Source organism: Equus asinus, chromosome 28 (assembly GCF_041296235.1).
Source record: "Equus asinus isolate D_3611 breed Donkey chromosome 28, EquAss-T2T_v2, whole genome shotgun sequence".
In the NCBI taxonomy this organism is placed as follows: Eukaryota; Metazoa; Chordata; class Mammalia; order Perissodactyla; family Equidae; genus Equus; species Equus asinus.
In genome coordinates, this window is record NC_091817.1 from 23998950 (window position 1) to 24023948 (window position 24999).

General features: G+C 50.8%; 1 protein-coding gene across 3 annotated transcripts in view; it reads left to right on the plus strand.

Annotated features, from left to right (window-relative positions):
• NUP93 (nucleoporin 93) overlaps positions 1 to 10660 on the plus strand; it is a 102058-nt gene extending 91398 nt beyond the window's left edge. For 2 of the 3 annotated variants that reach the window (XM_014827325.3, XM_070500247.1), the window contains 10 exons: positions 748 to 939; positions 1613 to 1739; positions 1855 to 1927; positions 2216 to 2260; positions 3827 to 3943; positions 4712 to 4830; positions 5679 to 5796; positions 6240 to 6323; positions 7758 to 7886; positions 10389 to 10660. In XM_014827325.3, the coding sequence (XP_014682811.1) occupies positions 748 to 939; positions 1613 to 1739; positions 1855 to 1927; positions 2216 to 2260; positions 3827 to 3943; positions 4712 to 4830; positions 5679 to 5796; positions 6240 to 6323; positions 7758 to 7886; positions 10389 to 10499 (1115 nt within the window). In that variant the 3' untranslated portion in view covers positions 10500 to 10660. The remainder of the gene's footprint in view (positions 1 to 747; positions 940 to 1612; positions 1740 to 1854; positions 1928 to 2215; positions 2261 to 3826; positions 3944 to 4711; positions 4831 to 5678; positions 5797 to 6239; positions 6324 to 7757; positions 7887 to 10388) is intronic. The other variant, XM_070500246.1, reaches the window with a different exon arrangement.
• Positions 10661 to 24999: the final 14339 nt, after the last annotated feature.

Consider the following 24999-nt stretch of genomic DNA (forward strand, 5'->3'; position numbering starts at 1 on the left):
TCTCTCTCTCGTCCACCTAAGGTCACTACTTACCTTTCATCTCAAACAGTCTTTCATCTCTGAACTCTTGCTCTCCTTCAAACCCTATGGATCTTCAAAACAAAGCACAACAAAACAATTTCAAATTTGGGTAGAGGCCATGTGGCTTTAAGAGATGCATGTGACTTATATGGTCCTATACAGTAAACTGTTTTCTCCAGTTCTTTGAACTGCTCTGGCAGGCATTTGCTCAGGGAGAGACGTAAAAAGGACTTGGCTTTTGCTTCCTTGCAATGCATGTATCTGAGCACAAATGAGGGAGAAAGAGCTTTTGTCCCCCCTCTCTCATTGTTTAAAAATTCTCGGAAATAAAAAAGATTCCATCTAGTGGTCAGCAGTTGTTGAATTCAGCTCTCTGTGAATCTGAGTGAACTGAGGTGTCTGCATTCTTCATTCCTCTCCTTATTGAGTGACTGTCATCAGGATAAAGGAGCTAAACAGCCCCTTTTTACTCCCTTTAAGGTCCTGAACTCCAGTTTGGGTTTTACGACATGACCTCCACTTGCCAATTGTGTTGTGAGGCCTGGAGAAGGTCGTAGAACCAGATCATAGTTCATGTGGAGGTCCAGGGCCTCCCCATTAATTCAGGCTCAGGCTGGTGCTTTCCTCCTGCCCAGCAGGTCCTGTAAGCACGCAGGGCTTCTGCCTGGGGTCGGGGCTGCCAGTAGGCGGACTCCTTCTGAGTCAGCCTTTTCTCCTCTCCTCCAGGTGAGTCCCACTTCACGGTGAACCAGCAGCCCTTCCTCTACTTCCAAGTACTGTTCCTGACAGCGCAGTTCGAAGCTGCAATTGCCTTTCTCTTCCGCATGGAGCGGCTGCGCTGCCATGCCGTCCATGTGGCACTGGTGCTCTTTGAGCTGAAGCTGCTTTTAAAATCCTCGGGACAGAGCGCCCAGCTCCGTGAGTATTTGTTGACAGTGGCATAACCATAACACACCCCTCATTGAGTGGCAGTGGACACGTAACTGCAGCCAACAAGGATTTGAGCAAATGACTCAATCATCTCAGAACCTTGTAAGCATTTGGGCTTCTTGGGTGATTAGTGTTAGAGTTCTTGCTTTCCCCCCTCATTAGTATTCCCTGGGGTGTTTAATAAATAAAATGCTGTTCAAAGTGCTAGTTTGGTGGCCAGTCAGGCTGCCTGGCGAATGGTGCAGGAGAAGCAGGCCCTAGAGTCACAAGTCTGCTTCCCAGTAGGGCTCTGGCTGGAAACATTGGAAGCCCCAACCAGCTGTCTTATGTGCATATCTGCATGGGGTGGGAGAGTCAGAAGAGAGAGGGAAGATAAATGTGGGTGAATGGCCGCAGCTTTCACCCCAGAGCACATGCCATAATGGTCATTTGTCTCCGTCTTTCATTTCAAAGACCTGGATACTAGTAATTCACTACAAAATGCCATTTTCTGCACTCCGTACTCAGAAAGAAATGGAGGACAGGGTGCTAAAGGGGATTGGCTATTGGCTGGGCTGCAGGAGTAGCTGCTGCTGGGTCTTTGGATTCAGTTCCCCTCGTTCCTGGTGTCTGGGTCAGAAGGGCGGCATGGCTGTGACCAGTTCTGTCCCCCGTGGTACAGTCAGCCATGAGCCTGGTGACCCTCCCTGCATGCGGCGCCTGAACTTCGTGCGGCTGCTCATGCTCTATACCCGGAAGTTTGAGTCCACGGACCCGAGGGAGGCCCTCCAGTACTTCTACTTCCTCCGGTGAGACTTGCTGTTGACCGTTTACTTAGCTGATTTTGATTTCCACCATTCTGAGAATGACTGTGAGAGACCTTGAGTCCACACAAGAAACGAGGTTGCCTTTGTCCCCTCACAGGGATGAGAAAGATAGTCAAGGAGAAAACATGTTTCTGCGCTGTGTGAGTGAGCTGGTCATAGAAAGTCGAGAGGTATGTCGGTTTCCTTTTCTCTCCCACAGTGATTTTCAGTCCACGTGTTCTCGTGCTAATGTGATACTACATGGTCCCTTCGATATGATTGCGGTGGATATGGCCTAGCAGAGTTTTAGTTTTCTTCTGTTTCCAACAATGAAAATACTGGTTCGGTCTGACTCTTTTCTAGTTTATGTAAGACTTCTCCCACCTCCCCTATTTCCTTCCCCTCTTTTGTCTCAAGAATTGTGGATTATGTGTGTATCCTTGTCCAGTAAATTGAGTAAACTTTTTTTGTCTCCGCAGTTTGATATGATTCTTGGGAAACTGGAGAACGATGGAAGTAGAAAGGTTGGTTAAATGCCCCCCTTGAGATATGTTAATTTGTAGTTGGGGATTTTTAATTGTCAAAAGATTACAGTTAGATTTTAAGATTCAAGGTACTAAAGATGCAAATCTGAATGAAGTTGCTTAGTTTAAAAAACAAAGAATGAAAATTACTGCCCTCAAATAATGACCTTGATTTTACACACATTTATATTTCTTCTTAAAATGGGTAAATTTGTGATTAAATAGCTTTTTTTATTATGTTCAGAATACTCATCTGTTCATGTCTGCCATCTTTTGAGCTGAGAAGGCTACATTTTTATCATTTTTGGCTCAGAAAAATATGCAAGAAAAGAAATTGATTACCGCACCTACTCTTCCCAGATGGGAAAGTTAGAAATGTGCTCAGCCTCTCTCAAAAGGTAGTTTCTCAGGGCTCAGCACTCTCCACTGACCCCAGAGATGCGGCTGTTCCCTTGAGCCCTGGTGATTCCCCGAGACCCATCATGCCTGTTGGGTGGTGTAGCAGAAGGGGCAGAGGTGCTGGCGTCAAGGACCAGTCCTGATCCCGCTCAGGCACTCTCCCTGTGGCCTTGGGAGAGTCACCTCCCTCTCTCAGGGACTCACTCTCTTCACTTATGACAATGGGTGGCTTGGAGCTAGCAGTCTCAAGGTGAGCTCACACCGTCCAGCTCAGATGCAAGGCCAGTGACAGTGCGGATGACGATGGCCATGCTTATTGAGCAGTGACAATTTCCAGGCCCTGCGCTGAATGCTTCACATGTATTTTCTTATTTAATTGCCACAGTAACCCAAGGAGGTAGGAACCATTATTACCTATATGTCTTCCAGGTGAGGAAATGGAGAAAAGCGAGGTGGTTTCCCTCAAGATCACACAGCTAGGAAGAAAGGGAGCTGGAATTTGAACCCAGTCCTTCTTGCTCCCAGAGCCCATGCTCTTCACTGATCTCCTGTACTGCCAGGGTGCAGAGCAGGTCATTCCAATTTGGTCCAGGGCTGATAGAAATCAGAATGGCCATGCAGACGTCACGTGATCACCCTCTTTTCCGTGGTTCCTAAGGCCTCGGTCACACTCTCCTGACTGGTTGCCGTTGATTGATGATGAGTTTGTTTTTTAATATCCTGGCACTGCTTGCCATATATTTTTTCAGCACTGGATATCTTTTGCCGTCTGTCTTAGAAAGCAAATCCAGAATCTTTCAGCTATTTTTTCCTAAGCTTCTTGATTTTCTCCCCTAGTGCCTACTCATCAGCAAAGTTAAGATCATTGATGATCTCACCTACTCTCTGGGTCATTTTAGAAAATTAGAAAGCACCGTCTTATGGCTGACCCCTCCGTGCCGCCGTGAGTCTGCATCTTCGCGTGTAGTTTCCTTGTCCCTTTCATGTGTTTAATAGGCCCTTCTGTCTTCAAGAAAGCTGGAGTCTAGCTGATGGAGTATATGCATTGCCCAGGGCAAGCATTTTCAGTTAAAGTAGTTTTCAGATCCCAATTGCTTCTCTGTGTTTAAAATAACAGCTCTGTGCACCGTCTCTCTCTTTCTCCTCCTCCATGATTTGTCTTGTCAGCCTGGAGTCATAGATAAGTTTACTAGTGATACAAAGCCTATTATCAACAAAGTTGCTTCCGTGGCAGAAAATAAAGGACTGTTTGAAGAAGCCGCTAAGCTTTATGACCTTGCCAAGGTAAAATGTGCCCTCTTCCTTCTTCTGCACTTAATAGATCTGTCAGCCTTTTGGCATTAAATGCACAAACATTCTGATGACGCCATCGTTGTACCACTCGCCCTGCTGAGGCATTTTCCCCTAGTGCTTAGGCAGTTAATGGTCCGGTCAGGGTGAAATTCTCATTTTAAAGAATTATTTCTGCCCATAAGGTATTTCTGGGCAAACAGGAGTGGCATTATTACCAAGATATCCTGGAGGCATTGAGCTTGTAATCTCTCTTGGCAGCAGAGTAAGTGTCCGTCACGTTTCACATGACGAAGTTGCTGGTGAAAATGCCTTTGTGCTTCCCCTCTGGGCAGCCACAGCCAGGCTGGTGATCAGCATGTGTTAGGGAATAATACGACAGCTAAGGTATTTTGAGAGACTTGGAATAAGTATTCTACATAGGAACGTAGGATGACTGCTGATGATTGTGTGGCCTAAAAAAATTACAGCTCTGCTTTTGTCACCTGAGAATAGTGGACGAAAGAGGGTTATAATTCTTTTTTTTTTAATTTAAAAATGTTTTGATTGAGGTCAATTAATATGTAGAAAAATGTACAACTGTTAAGTATACAGCTTGATGAATTTTCCATAGGTATATATCTATGTAAACACCACCCAGCTCAAGATATAGAATATCTCCATGTTTTACCCAGAAATTGCCCTCTTTTGTTTTGGTTATTTAGTTTTTCCTTTCATTGATTATTTAATTGATTCCTTCTTTAATTTTAAAAAATCACACAGAACGCTGACAAGGTGCTGGAGCTGATGAACAAACTGCTCAGCCCTGTTGTACCCCAGATCAGTGCACCTCAGTCCAACAAGGAGAGGCTGAAGAACATGGCACTCGCCATCGCAGAACGGTAAGGCCGGGAGCCAGCGCCCAGGGACCCTGGGGTCCCAGCGCCACCGCCCACCCATGTGCTTCTTCCGCTTCACTAGTATCATCGTTTTCCCAGAGTGGCTCTGCTGGCTCACTGTCCCTCCAACTCTGTCTGAGAGTTCCATTTCCCCACATCATAACCAACACCTGGCACTGTCAGACTTAAACATTGTTTCCGAAAAGAAGGGTATGAAAGGGTGTCTCAGCATTTTAATCCCGTATGTGAGTTTTCATTCTAGGCATTATACTCATCTATATACTGTTACCAGCCATCTCGGAGGCATTTTGAAACAAAACTTGTGCTGGCTGGATGGAGGAATTCTTAGAGATGGAGTGGCCAGTGTTCAGAACCTCCCTTCCTCCCTGCGGGTTAACTGAGTTCTCAGACTTTACCCAGTGTAACTCCCAGGCTGAAGCAACAGTCGTTCCTTTTGTGTCCTCTACAGATAGTCCTAATAAAGTGAAACCCAGAGAAAACTGGGTGGGAGGTGCTTTCCTGGGGTAGCAAGGAAAACATTCTCTGGCAAATGAGCTACCATTTAGCAAACGGTCCCCAGTGTGGGCCCATCAGCACTTCCCATGCTTCCTGGAGTTTTGGATGCTGAGGTGGTGGCTGAAACTAAAGAACCATGCTTCATGCAAAATATTTATAGGTGGATTCCTATCAAATGCTTGGCCATTTCAAGAGAAACACTATTTCCTGCTCCTTAATTCACCTCATCAAGAGAGTTCAGGAGGTCTTGGCATTGTTCAGATGCTACTCTGAGTTACCGATTGCACAGACATTCGTAGTGTACCCCTGTCCCGCTCCCTCCTTTTGTCTTTCAGGTATCGGGCTCAGGGAATCAGTGCAAATAAATTTGTGGACTCCACGTTCTATCTGCTGTTGGACTTGATCACCTTTTTCGACGAATATCACAGTGGTCATATTGACAGAGCCTTTGATGTGAGTTTCAGGAGGAGCCTTTGAAGTGCAGGTTAATGTATGCCCTTGGAAATTCAGAGCACTTCCTGGGATTCATTGAAAGCAAGGGAAATGTCACCAGTATGCCTGCTCAGTGAAGAACAAGTGTGATCCTAGCAATTTAAAGGGGATTTCTGGGTTGCTCTGTTTCCTTTTTCGTTTTTATGTTTGTTTCTCCTTTAATCTGAAAAGAGAGATTTCTCACGGTAATTTGAAATATCTGAATGTTAAAATTGCCTCAGAAGATGAGGATAGGAATTAAGTTAGTCAGCAAGTTAGAATCAAAGCCTTTGTGTGTATGAGGGGAGTAGCATTTTCTGTTAAGAAACCCTTTATGAACATGTGAGATGCTGACTGTGTTTAAGGAGAAGAAATGACTACGATGGTTGTATCTTATGGGGCTGGTGGGTTTTTGTTTTAAACAGATAATTGATCGCTTGAAGCTGGTGCCCCTGAATCAGGAAAGTGTGGAAGAGAGAGTGGCTGCCTTCAGAAATTTCAGTGATGAAGTACGTCCTTTTCTTCTGAGTTATCCAATTCTTTTTCTCCCACTTCTGCTGGAAGCTGTGTTTTAATGTAGCTGATAACTTTAAGAGGCCTAGTACAGTATCCATCCAGACTGAGTTTTCTAAGACAAGTCCGGCTTCAGATACCCTGTGAGTACACATATCCCCACCAGGCTATCGTCCAAATTCCTGGCTCAGAAAACATAGTCGCTTTAGTGATCAGACCTGTTCTTGGGAGAAGTGGGTTTCTGGTTGATCCTGTGAGGTCTGCTCTACTTCTGTATTATCCACTTCCTCTAGAGGGTATTTTAGTGCTCAACTCTGATCTTCTGTAGGCAGTTCCATTGGATGATGAGACATGCATCGTGATTCACGTCCTTCCTTCTCCTCTCTGAACTGTTTTGTCTCGAGAAGCGGGTGCAGACTTGGCCTCAGTTATCAGCCTGTGAGAACCAGAGCCACTGTCTCTCTGCAGGGCTTCTAGCGTGTTGCCACCATCTGGCCCAGGGGTTCTCAGATGGGCTACATACTGGAATTGCTAGGAGAGCTGTTAAAAATTGTTTATGCCCAGGCCTTACCCCCAGAAATTCTGGTTTCCCTGATGCGGGCTGTGGCCCAGCACTCCTCTGGTCGTTCCCATGTGCCGCTGGAGTAAGACTCTTCACTAGAACCACGGACTCGGGGCCAGCTGCCTGGTCCTGGGATGGCACTGACAGTGTTTCAGTTTAAAACTGTTACTCAGTAAGCAAATACCTTTCGTAAAAACATGTTTCTGTTTTAGAAGAAGGCCAGCTTCTGCACATGTGGGAGCCGGTTGCCCACTGTGGTACACACAGTTCAGAAGGTCTTGCCTCTTGCCAACCTTCCCTTCTTGCCTGCTGTTGGTTCTCCCCCAGCCACTTGGCCTTTTGCTCCTTCTTGCCTTGCCCTGCACACGTTGTTCATGGCATCATGGACGGAAGTGGTGCACCACAGCTTGCCCCTGTGAGCCTGCCAGGGACTCTGCTAGGGCTGTGCAGGGCCAGAGGAGACAGTCTGGTGGGCCCAAGACAGTGGGGACTGGAGAGCTAGTGTATGTATCCCTACCTACTGACATTCAAATCCAGACTTTTTTGGTAATCATCATTCTGCTGACCAGCCCAAGCCTGCATGCTGGCCAGACGTGGTCAGTGTGCTTTTGGCTCACTGCCCCTGCCTAGGAGGAGTGGCGTAAAGAAAGCAGAAGAGTGACCCCCCCGGCCTTGCCTGGGCTTTGTCCTCATGCTTCACATTTCACTGCCATCGCCTCCTTTTTTGGTGACTCTGTAGCTCTCCACCTGGCAGCTGTGGGGATGTGGGGTGACCAGGCCTGCCTGGAGTGGCCACCCGCACGCTCTCCTGTTGTTGGCCTGGGGGCTTGGTTCCTTTTCCTTACTTCATGTGTTTCTCTCTGTGCAGATCAGGCACAACCTCTCAGAAGTGCTTCTTGCCACCATGAACATCTTGTTCACACAGTTTAAGAGGCTCAAGGGGACAAGTCCATCCTCAGCATCCAGGCCCCAGCGAGTCATCGAGGACCGCGACTCTGTAAGGTCCCAGCGTTGGCCACAACCATCGCTGAGAATCACCTCTGGTTTGCCATCCACTGCACCTCATGAGACCACTGCTCATGACCCCAAACTGCTCTCTTCCCTTACCGCCTGGCAGCTGGGTAAACCTTATGTCAGGACGCTCCCAGAAGAAATCAAACTTTATGGGATTACTGTTCTTCTCAAGCTAAAAAAAAAAAGATATGTCAAGTGTGTGAATATCATCTTTTAAAAAATCAAATAGGATGGTTATTTGTAGTGATGCCACAAAAATTTCCTGCTCATTTTAAAATGTTTATTTTGTGAGTCTCAGCTCAGCACTTTCATGAAAACCATCCTTATGGTCAGCACATTAATTTGATGCAAACTCTTGTTTCTACTATCATCTGAGCCTTACAGTGACCCCAGAGGGGTACCTAGGGCACTCAGTGTTATCCTCATTTTACAGCCAAGGGCACTGTGGCCTGGAGTCGGGAAGCAACTTGCTTTCGTGGGCCCTCAGGCCATCAGTGAAGGAGCCCGGTCTGGAAGCCGGGTCTGACTGATGCCTGGGCCAGCGCCCTTCCCGCTGCCTGTGGGGCCTACAGCCTTGGGTGAGTCAGGCAGAGTCCATGTGGGTAAAACCCTGGGACTCACACAGCATATGTTGTCCAACTGATTTGACAAAAGGGCAGACGTGTTTGACCCAATTAGACCATGAAAACCGGTGGTGTTTTAAAAATTATCTTTCTCTTAACTTTTTCGCTTAATGTTTGATGAGACTCTCAGTGTGGTGTGTAACAGCCATATCTGATTTTGGCAGTCAAGAAACTAGAGCCTCGAAGATCCTGTCTTCTGCCTGCAGGGGGTCTGTGGGCTCTGTCTGCTCCGCCCCGCAGAACTTCTGCCTAGTGAGTGGTGGTGGAAATCTTCACCTTGAGCAACTAGGTAGCAGTGCTCGACAGGCCCCACAGAAGTGATAGGCCCATCCGTGTGCACCCCAGGCAGCTGCTGGTCTGCCTCTACCCTTTGGACAGGCAAGAGCCTAAAAAGCGTAAGAAATCAGTGTCAGGAGGTGTGCGAGAGACGAGCTCACTGGGCCTGGGCCTTGGCAGCAGGCTGTCTGTGTGCAGTGCAGTGCTGTTGTGAGTATGAGTGTTGAAATGGGGGGCGTTTCTGGTGCTCTGGGGGCTGCTTACGGGTCAGAGGAGGGCTTGCCCACAGAGAGCCAAGCCAGTGGCCTGGCAGGCCACTTTCCACATCTGAAGGGAACTGTTCGAAGAATGGCTGAACTCAGATTCTGTGTGTTGTAATCTCTCTTTGTTAGGCACTTAGTTTTTGAGTAAAGCCCTTCTCCTGTGTTGCTCTTGCTCACCACTCTCCTTTTTTATGGAAGGTGGGGATGGGTAGGGTCGAGGAGAGACTCCTATGTAGAAGCTGGCTGCCCAAGAAGTGGCTTCCTGGTTGAAAGCACAGTGCTGCCCTGTAGCCGATGGGTCCCTTTGCCTGAGCAGCCCTAGAGCTCATTTACTGTGGCTTCAAGTCAGGCGTGAGAGCTTTTGAAGACAGTCTCACAAGTACTCTCATTATAAAGTGAGAAGTTCTTTTGGTTTGGACATTAATTTGGACGTACACTTGCCAGTTTATTTCACATATCAGGTAAAAAGCACTTGCCTTTCAGTTTTCTTCTTGAATGGTCCTTAAGAAGCCTAGTAAATGATCCTTGAATTTTCCTTATAAGTCTTGTTATTGGTCCAAAAGGTAGACTTTTGGTAGACGGTCCCTTTCTATTCCATATATGGTTTCCTTTCTTGCTGGTATAAGCATGCAACACACCTCAAGATGAGCAGCCTAAAGCTGTTCTCCTAAGTTTCTTTATTCCTTATTCAGTAATTTATCGCTTAGAAATCAGAGTGAAGATTGTCTTTTTCTGTTATGGGAAACACCAGAGTTAGAATATTTTTCCCTCCTGGAAAAATCCAGGAATCCAATAAATATTGTTGCCTGGGAAAAAAGGGCCAAGCGCTTATGTCAGGAAGGAGGAAATGGAAGGAGTAAAGGAAGGAGCAGGGCAGAAGCAGGAGAGGAGGAGAGCTGGGCTGGGACTACACTCAGTTACAGCTGCTGCCTCTGGTGTTGCAGATGCTTCGTGGGGGCCCTGGAGACTCAGATCCCCGTGGGAGCAGGTGGACAGAAACCAGCCAGCAGAGAGGGAGGCTCAGAGTGGAGCAGGCAGTCTGAAGCCCAGGGCTGTGTCAGAAGCTAGTCCAGTGTGTCAGACAGGGCAGCTTGCCTGGCAGACCCATCTGTCTTCTGCTTAGTAGAAGAGCTTTGGAACTGGGGCTAACTCTGTCGTAGGCTGGCAGAACATGACAGTGGAGGCTGAGACTGTCATCCATGCACCAGGAATCTGGCCCTGACACCAAGGGGTAGAAAGTGGAAGAACATGGTGGTTGCTCCTGGTACGGTGCCCTGACTTGAAAGTTAACTGGTTTTCTTTTCTTCTCCCTTTCTCTCTCAGCAACTCCGCAGTCAAGCCCGAGCCCTGATTACCTTTGCTGGGATGATCCCCTACCGGACATCTGGGGACACCAACGCGAGGCTGGTGCAAATGGAGGTCCTCATGAATTGAGCGCGACGCTGTGAGGGCCACTGGAACTGCACGCCGTCAGTACCTCAGGCGCGTGGGCCGCCGCGGTGGGGTTTCTGGTTTTGTTTCTGTTGTGTTTTGTTTTGTTTTTTGTATTATGTATTTTTGTCAACACAAATAAATTTGATTTGCATTTCTTTTCACATTCTTTTATTTTGTTTTTTTTTCCTTTGACATTTTGTTTAAATTTTCATTTGTGTGGGAGGAATTGTCTTCACTAGTGCTCGGGCCAGAGAATGATAGGCTGATATAGGCGTCTGTGATTTGGGTAAAGTTGACCTTAAATGATTAAAAATTCACCCAAAATGAGCAAGGAAACGAAGCCTTTGGGAATTACTTTTATTTAGATATAGTGTTCCATATAGTAGGGTCCCGGTTCATTTTTCACATTTTATTTGAATGTGAAAGCCAGCCTCAGCCTGGGTGAGTTAAGGTGTGTGTGAAACACCAAGCCCTCTGTGTCCTCCCTTGTCTCCTGGTGTGCCTTAGGGTCCGGGTGGTCCAAGATCATCCTCCAAATGATCTGCTCTGATTCCAGGATTCATTAGTTTGTTGTTCTGTTGAAATCCCACTGGAGATGAAAACATCGGCCTAGCAGAAGATAGCCTTAAAAATGAACGTTATTGGTGTTGCATCTGGGGCTCGAGAAGGGTAAACCTCACCACTTCTGCCTCCAGCTGCCCCACTGAGAGGCGACCCCCTCTTCAAGAGGACTTCTGAGCCCCTCTTTCCTTTCTCTGGTGGTCAGTTCCTCTGCTTAGGGAACCCCCTTGCCCCTCTTCCCCACTCATGAAGCCAATTGACCAGGCAAGCTCATGGGTCACATTCCACGTGTCTGATGTACAGACTCCAGACACCACTGGGCATCAGCACTGTGGATATGTGATCCCTGAGCAGAGGTTGTCCCCAGCAACGGCTCTGTTTTTCCTGCCACCCGTCTCAAAGCCCTGGACTAAACTCAAGAGGAAATGAGGACCAGTGTCTGTTCCTAAATGGGCCAACTGAGAAATTGGGCAGTGGGTCGGCTCTGCTGGTTTTATGGACCACTCCTGGAGTGGACTCCCAGGCGGATGTTAAGATCCCCAGAGTCTCCAGAGGTGCTTTTTGCTCCTAGAGAGACATGTCTCCCATCCCAGGACATGGTTGCCCTTGCCGTCCTCTCGTTGTTCAAGTAATCGTAACCTTTCCTTTGGGAAACGAGCTAATCTGAGGTAACGGGACCATTTGCTGTTCATCGGTTGGATTCCATGTGTCCATCAAGGAGGCAGCCTAAGGGTCAGCAGGGGCTGCTCTGCCTTCTTCTTCTGGTCCCTCTATTCACCCTGAGCCCTCACCCTCCACCGAGCTTCACTGAAAAAGTCTCAGAAGGTGAGCCCTGCAGGGGACTTGATGTAGCAAGTTGTGCCCTGTATAGATGAACTGATTTATATTTTAAGCAAATCGTTTGATAGTGCTTTCAAACAATGCTTTAAAAAAAGAATACTCTGTGGACTTTTCATCCAGTGTGAGCTACTGTTTTGTTTTTAATATTCAGTCTTACTTGTAGCTAGAGATGTCGCAGTGCCATGAATGTGAGGCTCAGGTTGTTTCACTGTGTTTGCTCCCTGGCTCACCCCTTGTTCACCATTCTCACCATGAGAATTAATTGTGACTTTGCCTTTCCTTGCATCGCGCAGTTGTGCCAGCTCCAAGTAGGAGAACTGCACATGAGGCCGGCACGGGGGGATGAGGTTCTTTGCCCTTTGACTGGTAGATGAGACACAGAATGAGAAGGGAGAGAAAAACGACCAGCCCTTGAGCTGCCCCAATGGGGAGCTATATGGAGTTGAGAGGACAGTGGTCTCTGGTTGGCATTTGAGGACCTGCCCAGAGAGAGACATTTAGAGGAGAAACAGGACAACTCGGTTTGTACTGGAAGGGCTGAGCTCATGGAGCAAAGCCCAGTGCTTGTCCTGTGGGCCGATTCTCTGGGTGTAGAGATGCAGGAGAGACTGAGGCTGAGTTTGCAAGGCCACAACATCAGCAGGTTCCCACGTACGCAGGGTTACGGCTTGTGCCCAGAAATCGTGATCTGGTTAAAAGTCATCCTCAGCTCACCCACTCAGGGAACTAAATCCTGTCACTCAACCTTGGTCCACAATTTCACCATTTACCCAGAGAAGCTGAGAGAAAGTGGCATTGGAGGTCTTTTATCTTCCAGGGATGTGATTCCAATCTTTCTAACAAAATCGAGGACACTTGGAGAGCTCAGGGTTAGTGCTGTCTCACAGTGGCTTGTAATAAACTCACTGAGACACTCGAAGGGAAGTGCTGACTTGATCTGGGTCCTTTTCAGAGCCATCAAGATTTGATTTCAAGGATTCTGTTCCTTTGATTTTTTTTTTTTTTAATAGCTCTGGCTGCCTAACTTCAAAGGAAAGCTGGAGTGGAACTGGTGAGCTCTCAGAGTGAATCCCTTGGTTTGATCCCTCCTTAGCTGGACCAGCTAGCCCATCACCGAGCAGGAGGGGCCCCTTCACACGGGGCCAGAGTGTAGGCTCTGCTCCTGCCCTCCAAGAACTTACAGTCTAATTGGAGACTCTTGATGGCAGTGCAGTGGCCACTGTTACTCTTTTGATGCATTATTTAAATTTTAGGGTTTAGTTAAGCATAGAACTATAGACTCCTTCCCTCAGTATCCAACATTTGCTGATTTAGGAAAAAAAATTGAGGACTGTTCTCTCTTTGGGTTCTCACCCCTGCCTGCTCCATTTGAGTGAACTCTCCTGGCCAAACCCTTCATACTAAATTTAGCAATCATGAGATGTGCCAGTGTCTACTGCTTTATGCTGGAGCTCCACAGTCCTTGTTTCTCCTTCAGGCGTCAGAACCTTTGTCCAGCTCATTAGGAGCTCACATCATGGCCAGATTTCCATCATGCCACTCAGGAAGTGACTTGAGCACGCTGAATGCTAAATAAAACCCCAGGCTGGCACATCATCCCAGGCCCACCAACGTGCTGGCAGGCCCTTCACCGGCCAGACTCTCACTCAGCCTCAGTCCGCCCGGAGATTGATTGAGCCCAGCAAATTAGGTGTTACACAATTCCTAATGGAAACGTGCACATTATGGTACCACTCAAAGTGCTTGTTTTATATCAGTAAAATAAGGCTTTTGTACCCACATTTCAAAAATATCAGGAAGAAGTCAGCAACTCATTATGAGGAGTGTGTAGCATGCTGGAGGGAAAAGAAGCAGTTTTGAGGGTCCTGTGTGTCCCACATTCCTCATTCGTCTGGGCTGAAGTGAGAAGTCCCCTGCCTCTAGCCCACCTTCTGACAGTTTCGTGGTGTTAGTGTCCCTCGCAGGGCAGGAAGAGGAGGGAAGTCAGTCTGTGTTCTTGCCACTTGTTTCTAACAGAAGAGGTTGGTGGAAAAAAGCTTAAAACCCACTAACTAAAATGTCTTGAAAATTCCGTTCAAGTCATCTGTGCTTCTCTTTGCCTTGTTATACATATGACTGTGGTGACTGGCTGTAGCCCAGAGCCCATGGATTGATGGGTCAGCCCGAGTTCAGTTCAGCAGTCACGAAGCTCCTGCACGTGCTGGGCTGTGCTCAGAAGCCCAGGAGAGCTGGGGTCATCAGTCCCCATCCCGGATAGGTTCATAAGTCGAAGAAAGTGGCCTCTTCCTTCTATTCCTCTTTTTGCCAGAATCATCTAAGTGGAAATACTGGTGTTTCTAAGTTGCTAACCCAGGAATGGAGGAAAATTTTCTGTCCTAACCTTGATTTTTTAAGTATCTTCTGTGTGCCCTCTCCTGGGTATCCAGCCCACGATGGATTGCTCTACAAATGTTTGAATGAGCAGGTTCTTTGCTTCGGCCTCCTGTACATGCCCTCTCCCCACATCCTTGGTACCAGCTCCACGAGCCTGGATTCAGACTCCTCGTTTAGGTTGGGGGCCTTTCCTAGGTATCAGTCTGAAAGTAGGTGGAGAGGAGTGTCTGGTGGACTCAGAACATCTGGGCTGATCCTTCAAAGAAGGGAACTTACAGAGCTGCACAGTCTGCAGGGAAACTTGAGAGGAAACGGGTGGAAATTTGGTTTACTGTTACCAGTAATAATGGTCAGATCATTTAAAAAGGAGGAGGGAAGGGCTGGCAGAAACCCAGCGTTGCATTGGCATACTCTGTCCTCCCTGTTGCCTTTGCCCTTGGGGCGGTTGAGAATCTGTTCGTTGCGGATGGGGAGGGTAAAAGAGTTTGCCTCAGACAGTGGCTTCTGTTTGAGCAGGAACTAGGGGAGCCAGTGATCCCAGAGGGGGCTTCTAGCAGAGAAACATACCATAGCCCCTTTGGTGGCCCCAGCAGAGCTGGCCTAGACAGGTTCTAAGGTGGCCCGCAACTAACACCCCTTCAACCAGGCTGGATTCAGCAAATAAAAATACAGGGCACCCAGTTAAACTGGAGTTTCAGATAAACCGTGAATAAGTTCTTCGTATAAGTGTGTTCCAGTTTGATCTGGCCGCCCTATCCAGCCTGCCTCTGCTGGCATCTGCTGCCTGGAGCCTCCCAGGCTTGGCACAGGCTGCGAGGAACTTTCCAGCTAAAGTGGATCACCCTGATTTGTTGCGCTGTTTGTGCTCCTGTGGGCAGCGGAAGTGACAGTGAGATAGAAAGTCACTGGAAAGAGAGCAGTGACTGGAATTCGGTTTTGACGAAGCCAGGCAGGCTGGCTGAGTGGGTGGCTGTGGGCCCCAGTTGACCTCGGCCGCTATCATCTACTGGGTATTTTTCCATCAGGAATTTCAAATGAATGTTTTATAAAGGGAGGAAGGAGGCGAAGGACAGCTTTTTCTCACTTGATCAGTGACTTTTATTAGAAACACAGTGGGGAGAGTTCTTTGCTTTCTTCAGTTGACCGCTTATTTTCCTTTCATCTTTGCTTTTCTGACATTGTCGCTCCGTGTGGTGTTTGTGGGGAGAAGGGACAGGGCGGGAGAGAGTCGGTGTATGTGTTCTGCTTGTTCCTTTCTGTATGGTAACTTCTGCCATTTACTCTGTTTAGGATGGTTTCTTCACCACCACCCCTGTCTGTAGCCAGTAAATGTCTGGACTGTCCTCCCAAAGTGCCATGTGCCCCCTTTGTTCAGTCCTTTAGTGGAGCAGAGACCTCTCGGGCCTCCTTTCCTGGGAATGCTCTTAGCTAAGGCGCACTGGGGGCTCCTCAGAGGACAGCAGTGCCTCTTCTCAGCCTCTGGGCGTGACCGAGCCAGGCCCTGTCTCCACTTCCTGCAAGGAAGGCTCAGGCCTGCCTGGTCCCTGGGTCTGAGAAGTCCCCACAGGCCTCTGTAAGTACAGGCCCCTCCTCTCAGCTCCAGAGTCTTGCTCTGCCCGCACCAGCCTCAGAATTCAGGCCAGGGGTCTGAGGAAGACCAGAGTTTGGCTGGAGGTGTAGTGGGGTGACAAATCAAGACCATTGTGGTGAAGCCAGCATGTGGCGCGCGCTCCGGGGCTGGGAGCTGGTGAAGGTCTGTGGCCGTTTGTTTTGGACTCTCAGTGGAAAGCATTTTCAGTGGGGTTGGGAGCCTGTTACTGGCCTTGGGGAAGGGGAGGCAGGACTGGGGGCCATGTTTTGATCAGACAGTGGGAGAGACTTGGGCCTGATCACAGGACAGATGTCTCCCGCTCTCTCGGGCAGTCTCTGCCTGTGTTTCTGGCCAGGAGGGGCGTGTTCAGGGTCTAGGGCACGGGATTCTACTTGGGGATGTGCAGATGGCTGCGGAGGTGGGGGTGTTTCTTTCTCTCCACCTGGGGGACCTTGCCCTAACAAGAAGCCGTGAGGTGACTTGGCTCCAGCTGCCTGGTGGCCTGAGTGTTCTCTCTCTGAAGGGGCTGCATGGAGGAGGTTCTGCCCATTCCCTTTGCATGGGGGCCCACAGCTCGTTCTGGTCCCTGAGGCCTATGGGAGGCCATTTCCGATGAATCCCCTGGGAATCTGGGCCTCACGCAGGTGCCCCCACAGCCCGTCACAGGGTCAGTGGTCTCTGGGACTCTGCAGCACATCCTGGAGCCGGGGCTGGTGAGCCCGTAGCTGGTGAGGGGACACTCTTGAGGGGTAGGGGGCAGACGGAGAGATGGCCACTGCGGTAAAGTGTGACCTGTTTACCCAGGTCTCAGAGCCAGAGGCCTCTCAGTGGAGTCCTCAGTTAAGACTTTTTACAATGCCAGCCCGGTGGCAAGAAAAGCCGACAAGGCGGGGCCCTTGGTCACCCCTGAATGAGGAGCACCTTAGCTGTTCCCTAGGAATGGCCAGGTCTCCGTAGAAGCCCTGAGAAGCAGACAACCACAGAGAGGTGAGGGCCAACGATGGGCAGCAAGGCCCAGGCCCAGCGTTTCGTGTGGTCAGCGCGGTTGCTGGGGAAGACATTGTCCTTGGGGAGTCGGCTGGAAATGCTTTTTCCTTGGTGGCCACAGATGTCTCCCTCCGGAACAGTGCCAGCCTGGGGCATCGCCCTCACTGCCCGGCTGGCCACACTCAGTGTGGGTCCCAGGAGCAGCTTTCCTGCTTATCAGGCCGACAGATAAGCTGGCTTGCATGTTTAGGAAAATTAAACCAAACCAAAAAGGGCACTTCCTTTCCTCAAATATGAATGTTTGGGATGTGGCCCTCCTGTGGCTGGTGGCAACCATTAGCGTTAGAAAACTCAAACTGCCAAGAAGGATCTTGAGACTTGGTGGAAAACTAAATTCTGGAAGGAAAGAGCTTATCAGCACGGGGGTGAGGAGAGGAAAGTGGGAGACGGCGGAACAGCGAGAATACAGCCCGAGACTGAAGGCTCTCTGAGCACAGAGCCCTGACTGGGTCAGGCCAACAGGCAGCGGCCCCCGAGGCTTCAGCGCCCGGCTGTTTCAAGAGAGAGCCTTAAACTTCGGAGCTGACCCGAAAGTTGGCTTAAAATCCCTTCCTCACCATTGGGTAATTGTGTGACTGAGAGCGAGTCGTTTGCTCTGAGCCAGTTTGCTCAGGTATAAAGCGGGGGAGAACAGTTCCTATTCCATCAGGCTATTGGGAAGATTAGGTTAATTTGTAGAAATCACCTACCTATGGCCTGTCACACTGGGTCCTCCGTCAGAGTTAATTTTGGCCGTCTGGCTCCCAGCCTCGTTTAGACGGCTTTCTAGGGCTACAGGTCTGTCCTCTACCATTTGTCTTCTGTCTTTCGCAACAGGTTTTTCACATGGGTGCACAGTGGAATCAGTTACCCCCACCCAAGGAATAGCTTTTTAAAAATTCTTTTGCAAGGGAAAATTAGGTCTAAGTTGGCAGGCTAAAAATTTGCTGTTAGGGGACTGACATTGACAAGTCAAGTTCACCTTGTGATCCCTGTCGATTCGGTGACTGCTAAATGGAGACTGCAATTCAACAAATGCGTGAGCATCTGCCCTGTGCTGGGCATTGTTCTAGGCCCTGGGGACACAGACGGGAAACGAGCCGAGGTCCCTGCCCTCAGTGAGGAGCTTACATTTGACTGGGCTGAGAACAGCAAAGGGCTGCTTCCTATGAAAGTGGATTTCTCCCCCTAGGCTGACGTGAGAGCTTCCCTCAGCCATGGTGCAGCCACCGGAGGCCTTGGGGCTAAGAGCTATGAGGTGACTGCTGAGAGTGAGGTACAGTCCCGGCTTTCTGAAGCTCACAGGGCGGTGGGGCAAGAGAGAGAAGCAGCTGTGTGTGCATGTACACAGACACACCATAGTAAGATAAGCCTTAAAAAATGCCACAAGAAAGGGACCGATGAAGAAGATCAAAGGCTCAAAGGCAGGATTTCCTGTCGCTGGGGGATATGGGAGCCATCTGCAAGTGACCAGCACTCACACCTGCAGAGATGGGCAGCATGGTGTGCGTGTGGCCACCCTCCTAGCCTGAGATGCACGGAGCCCTGGTGGTGTTACGCAGTAGTGAGCCTCACCCATGGCCTTCATGCAGGAGGAGCAGCAGGACTCAGGTGAGTTGAGGGCCGTGGTGCCAGGTGGAGACCTGCCGGAGGCCTCAGGGCTCGTGTTCAACCCTCCCTGGCCAGCAGAAGCCTGACGTGGGTGTCCACCTTGTTCAGGAGGTGAGTATGGGGTGTTGGGGGGACATCTGGGGGCGTGTGGTCCATGAGGCAGAGAGATGAGGGCTGATCTGATTTGGGGGCACACATTTGTCTGTACCAATCAATAATTAAAAAGGCGCCCTGTTGGCCTTGGGTAATGAATCCAGCTCAAAGGGCTGGTGGCCTGCTTATGGATTCATGAGTCTACTCAGGAGAAAAAAGCTCTTTAAAAACCACCTACAATGTGGAAGATAACTTTTAAGAAACTCTATATCAGCATTACCTTTGTCAAGAAGAGCCAGATTGTGTGCTGCCCAGAGCCTTGCCAACACAGCTTTCTTCTGGCTTAGAGCTCTGGCTCTGCTGGTCTTGACCCCAAGCTGCTGACTTAATTAGCTTGGGGAGGGGCCTAGGCACAGATTGGCTTTTTAAAAGCTCCCAGGTGATGGTCACGCCCTGAGTCAAGAAGCCTTGTTCTGACTAAAAGCAGGGAGTGAAGTAGGCTGCGGCCTGTCTAAAGGTGGCATTCCTCTCCCCCGCTTCTCAACACAGGCTTCACAAATAAATCCTAGAATGTAGAGATGCACTAAATAGGAAGAGGAAAATTCTAAGTGGTTTGGAAAAATATGCACCATACTAGTCCCATCGGGCCAGCTTGCCCATTGTGTGCCCACCAGGGTCAAAGCCAGTTGTCCGACAGGTCTTCGATGTTGGTTGGTTAATCAGTAAAAATGGTGTCGGTTGAGGAGTATCATTGTGTGTGTGCTGGGGGGGAGTGCACAGTTCCCAGGAAATCACAGGCGAATGACCATCTGACCAGCCTGATCGAATCCCTGGCCCCTCATCAAAGATGTTCTTTCCTAGTGTCCGACTGCCCGTAGTCTTCCTGTGTCCACCCTCAGCGGGCGCACCGTGACTGGGCTTGTCCCGGGCCTCCCCAGGGCACCTGCTCGGGGCGGCTGCTGACTGAGCTCCCTGGGGGTGACACCTGACTGCTGCTCCCCATGCAGCCCCACAAACTGCCTGCTGTGGGCCTCCATATCCTGTGGGACCTGGACCCAGAGAGAGAGGCCCCATCTGGAGGGGAGACTCCCAACCCTGCTCCCCGCTTGAGCACAAATGCAGCTGAGTGGCACGTGTCATCTTGCAGCTGAACCCTGGGGTCCTGCGTGACCACTGGCAGCAGCTCCTTCGGGCTTCTGCTTCGGGATGTTAAGGAGCTTGGAGCTCCTTTCCAGGTATCCGGTAGGGGCGAGCCCATGATGTAGGAGAGCCTCTCCCACTCTGAGCTCCCAGGACTCTGAGTGCTTCCTGCTTGTACACGCACCTTCCGTCACAGCCTGAGTTCTGGTGACTGCAGATGGCCGAAGCCAGCTCTCTTTGGGTTTCTGCTTTGTGATCCTGGGCAACTCTTCCCCGACTCCTCCCCAGGACCCAACTTGTTGGTTTCTTAACAAATTTTAGCAACTGCACTTACCGGAAAGCAGTGCCTTAAGCGGTCCAGGATGGGTTGTTTTGCTACCACCTTCCTTTTCTGGTAAACTAAAGAGGGGGTCCCCCCAAAAAAGATCATTTATGTTGGCAGAGCACTGCTGTCCTCAAATGCTTCTTTTACAAGTTCCCTCTTGATCATCCAAAAACCCACTGACGAGAGGAAGTCTCCATTTGGCTGTTGCTGAAACTCAGGCACGCGGGGCCGGCTCGAGGTCCTGAGGCTGGCGCAGGGCCAGCGTGGGCCTCCTGTGGCTCACGCCTCCCGCTCCCTCTGTGTCCAGGGCTGGGCCCGGCGTCAGGGGAAGCTGAGCTTTGAACAGCAGCTCCGTGATTCTAGGCCCCCAGTGTCAGCTGCAGGAGCAGGTCAGAGGCTCCTGGGCTCCCAAAGAACCCATCAAAGAGTGTTCTGACTAGAAATGCACCCGTGGAATTGAAAATCGAGCAGAACGCTTTCAAGAAAGAAAACAGGTTTACAGTAAAGTTAGAAAAGCCCAAGATGTATTGAAAAATAAAAGGCAAGTCTGACCATGAAGGAAAAGGAACCAGGAGTCCTTCCTTTAACAATAAAAAATATCTTCATAAGCATCTTTCCCTTTTGGCTTCAGCTGCCGGTAGCTTCAAGGTACTTCAGTGTCCAACTGTTGTAACATTGTCTGGGTGGAGGGACCAGGATTGCAATAGACACACTTAACGCAGTCCGCAAAGCTCAGTTTCTTGGTCCTGATTACTGGAGAGGTTGTGGTCCAGCCTCTGCCTCCCAGGGCCAGGAACCTCCACGGTTGCTCTGCCCCCTGCGCTGTGTAGGATTGTGTGTCTGCACCCCCCTTCTCCACTGCCATCAAGTCTGTGAGCCCCCTGTGGGCAGGGACCCAGCCTCTGTCATTCACAGCCCCAGGCCCCGGCGCCCCGCTGGCCCCGGGCAGCCATGCGGATGAGAGGATGTTTGCCCAGGCTCATCACTGTCTCAAAGCTGCGGAGCCTCGTCCAGAAGAGGAAGCCGGCGGAGTTCTGGTATCGTTGCTGCAGCTGGTGTTGTGAATCAGGCCGACGAGCAGCGCATCCTCTTACCCGGCTATTTCACGACACCAGGGTTGCATCATACCCATCCTCTCCAGGCGAGCCTCGAGGGACCAGGGCGGACGTGGACGTGGGGGTGGGGTGGGGCGGGGCGTCTGTGTGCAAGATTGTTCTCTGTCCCACCAAGTCTCCGTCAGCCTGCTCCTCAGGATCACCTGGGGAGCTTTCCGATAATACGGATGCCAGCCCTCACCCACTTCTCTGCCCCAGGCCCACAGAACCCCCAGCATGGGGCCACCGCATCAGTGTCTGTTAGAGGTTCCAGGGTGATGCTCCAGGCCCAGTGCAGTCGGGTGGGCCCCAGGGCTCACGGCGGGGCTGTCTCCTCTTACCTGACTGTTGCCGCAGCCCCCAGCCCTCCCTGGTCCCTGCTCCCCACACCACTGCTGCCTCCACCAGCCTTCCAGAAACAGATAGGGTCTGACGCCCCAGCACAAAGGCCAGGCTCCTCGCCCTGGCCTTCGAGGCCCTCCGCATTAGGCTTCCCTACTCAGAAATGAGATGACCATTTCCCCCAGAGAGTCCTCCCTGTTTCCTTCTTCTCTCAAACCCCTGCCCTGCACAATCCCATGTGCTGGTTCTGTGGGCTCTGCCTTCAGAATATACCTCGACTCCCAACACTTCTCACCATCCTGCCACCCACAGCTACTCCCCTGGCCTGGGCACTATCATCGCACACCTGTGGTGGCCCTGAGTAGTCTTGCCTCCCTCAGTCCACTCTCCACACAATGGCCAAAGTGCTCTTTGAAAAGTATAAATCTGACCATCACATAATAGAATATGAACTTCTAACCCTTGCTTATAAGGCCCGATGTTCCCCCTTCCATGTCTCAAACCCTATCTCCTTGTTCCCTCTATTCCATCCATATTGGCCTCCTTACTATCTTGAAGCCTCAATCACACTTATACCCCAGGGCCTTTGCACATGCTCTTCCCGCTGTCTGGAACACCTGTGTTCATACCTGCTTGCATATGGGTGGCTCCTTCTTATTGTTGGAGCTCAGCTCAAATTTCTCATTTTAAGAGAGGCTTAAATGCCCCTCCTAAAAAAAAAAAAACTTTGTTTTTTTAATAGCACTTAGCACTAAATGTATTATAATGATTGCTTGTTTATTACTGTCTGTCTCTCCCACTAGAATGTGAGCTCCAGGAGGGCAGGGCCTTGGTCTTGTTCCCCATGGTGCCTCCTTTGCCCAGCACAGGGCATGGTATGCAGTAGGCACTCAATAAATGTGTGTGACTGAAGAAACAATCGGACCCCTTTCAGCTCATCTCCTATCATTTCCTCCCTCCTCCCCCCACCCCCACGGCGTTGTGTGCTCCAGTCCCACCTCTTCCCACCCTTCCCAAACCCTGTGCCCCAGAACCCCCTCCATCCTTTCCTGCCCATCTCCCCTCTGGCTCCCCGCTTCTTCTCCAGGCAGCCTCCCTCCTCTGCTAGCCAGTTGTCCCCCTCTCCTTGCTGGTTTGTCTGCCAGGCTGGGCTGTGGGTCCCAGTCCCTGGCACACAGGAGGCGCACAATAAATGCTTAGGTGCCTCTGTGGCCCTGAAGACAACAGGCCGTCCTGTCCTCACGGTTTCAGCCGCCTGTGTGCAGGGTTTTTGCTTCTGGGGAGCTTCCTGACCGCTGGGCCTTTCGGTGCCTTCACTGCCCTGTTCTCTGTCCTTCTGAGAACCGGGAGATGCAAAGGCCCTGCGTCGCTCAGCCGGGGGCTGGCACTGGACGCGGCAGCTGTAACTGACAGTGGTGTAGGTGTCGGTGCCACTTTGCTGCTGGGGAAGCCGAGGCTCACTGGGGTCAGACACAGAATCTGACAGAACTGAGATGTGACAGCACAGAGCTGGGACTTCCGGAGGCCAGACCACAGGGCTTTGCTCAGGGTACAGGTGATTCAAGTCCCGGGTCTCAGACGTGAGGGGCTCTGGGGCCACCAGGAAGCCGAAGTCCCGGAAGGCGGGAGTCGTGTGCGAGCCAGCGCCACGCCCCATCAGGAGCAGAGCCTCTGTGAGCTTTCTCGAATGGATGCAGTTCCACCCAAGGGCGAGCATCCCCTTTCTCTGGGGTCTGTGCTTTGCGACAAGGTGTTCTGACAGCCCCTTAGCTGGCTCTGTTGAGAAGCCCTTTGAGGGGTCCTGCTCAAATCCCACCGCATCCCAGAGAGATGCGGGGGGCGGACAGGCTTCTGGGAGAGCCGTGTTCCCCACCTGGGGCTGGAGCAGACCTCGGAGCTGACCCAGGCCTGGGGATTGCGGAGGGAGGAGGAAGTGACTTGGCCAAGGTCACCCAGCGGATCTGTGGCCCCCCACGGCCCGTGGCCCCCATGCTGCTGGAAGCCAGCCCTGGCCCCTTTCTCTTCTGAGACCTTAATTAGGAATTTTCCACAGCTGCCCCGGGACAGGGCATGCAGGATGGTGTAAGGGGATGTTGGGGAGCTGTGATTTTCGCCCGTCCAGTGGCAGTTTAAGAGCGAGGAGGTGATAAGATCTGCCCCGAGGCTGCGCGGGAGAGAATGAGTAACTCGCAGCCCCCCCACACACAGACAGGGTGGGGGCTGCAGGCAAGCTGGAACACTGACCACAACTGGGGCTTTGTCCTAGAGCCCTCACCTTCGGGGTTGGGCCACACTCCTGCAGAGGCCTCCTGAGAAGGGGCTGGAAATCCTGAGAAGGAGCGGGCAAGCCTGGGAGTCATTGAGAGGAGCCCCGAGAAGAGTCTTTTTTAAAAACTAACACATGTGGTCAATATCTAAACTTTGCAAAAAGGACCACAGCGATCATAACATTTGGGTTTGTCCTCAGGGCCTGTCGTCGTCAGCTCACCTCCATGCCTGGCTGAGCTGGAAGGGCCCGAGGAGCTGCTTTGCACCCCGTCCTTGGGGTAACTGTCAGCCAAGGGCTCCCACGGCAGCCGCTTTTGCCCTCTTTGGTTCTGGACTCTTTTCATTATTCATTCAACAACTGTTTGTCGAGGACCTACTCTGTGCTGTTCTAGTTGCTTGGGATTATCAGTGAGCGAGATGAGCCCAGATCCCTGCCCCTGTGGGCTTGCCCTCCCACAAGTTGGATGAAAAATATGTCCCCTATCCCAGAAAAATGCACCGAAGTATGAAAAATTGTCCACAATTTTGTGGGGCTCCTAGACCCCGCTGTGAGCAGCCTCCTCTTGGAGGGTGTCTCTCTAATGCAGTTTCTGCTCTAACACCATCTGAGCATTTCCACGTGGCCCTAAAGTTGGGCATGCCTGTCCCAGGCCCCTCTGGGCCGGGAACGAGGGGGAACATCACCAGCCAGGCAGGCCCCCTCTGTAAGTTCTTAGTCAATGAGTGCTGACTTGCTGTCAGAGGTCATGGAGCCCAAGGACTCCAAGCATCTGATTGCTGGTCCTCCGGGGACCTGTGTGAGCCCCAAGAGGCCATTTGAGAGGCAGGGCAGGGAGGGTGAGAAAAAGTGACCCTCCATGTCCCCCCCAGGATGGCCGGAGCCTGAGGATAAGCCAAGCTCAGAAGCCTGGAGCTGGCGGTGGCCTTGGCTTCTCATCCATCCTCTTCCTCCAGAGGAGCAACTCGTCCTCCAAGCCTCCAGTCAGGGGTCTGCCCCAGCCCTGGACGTCCCCACCCGGACCTTCCTCCAGGGGCGGCTCTCCCATTGCCCTCACCACACAGCTCGCCTGGTCTGTTTCCATGCCCATCTCCCGCACTGACTCAGCAACACTGTGAGCGAAGCCTTGGGGCCCACTGTCTATGTTCCTGGCTCCCCTCACTGCTCACAGCATGCAGGATGGTCAATAAAGGTTTGTCGGGTGAATGGCTGAAAGATGCAAAACCCAGCAGGGGTGA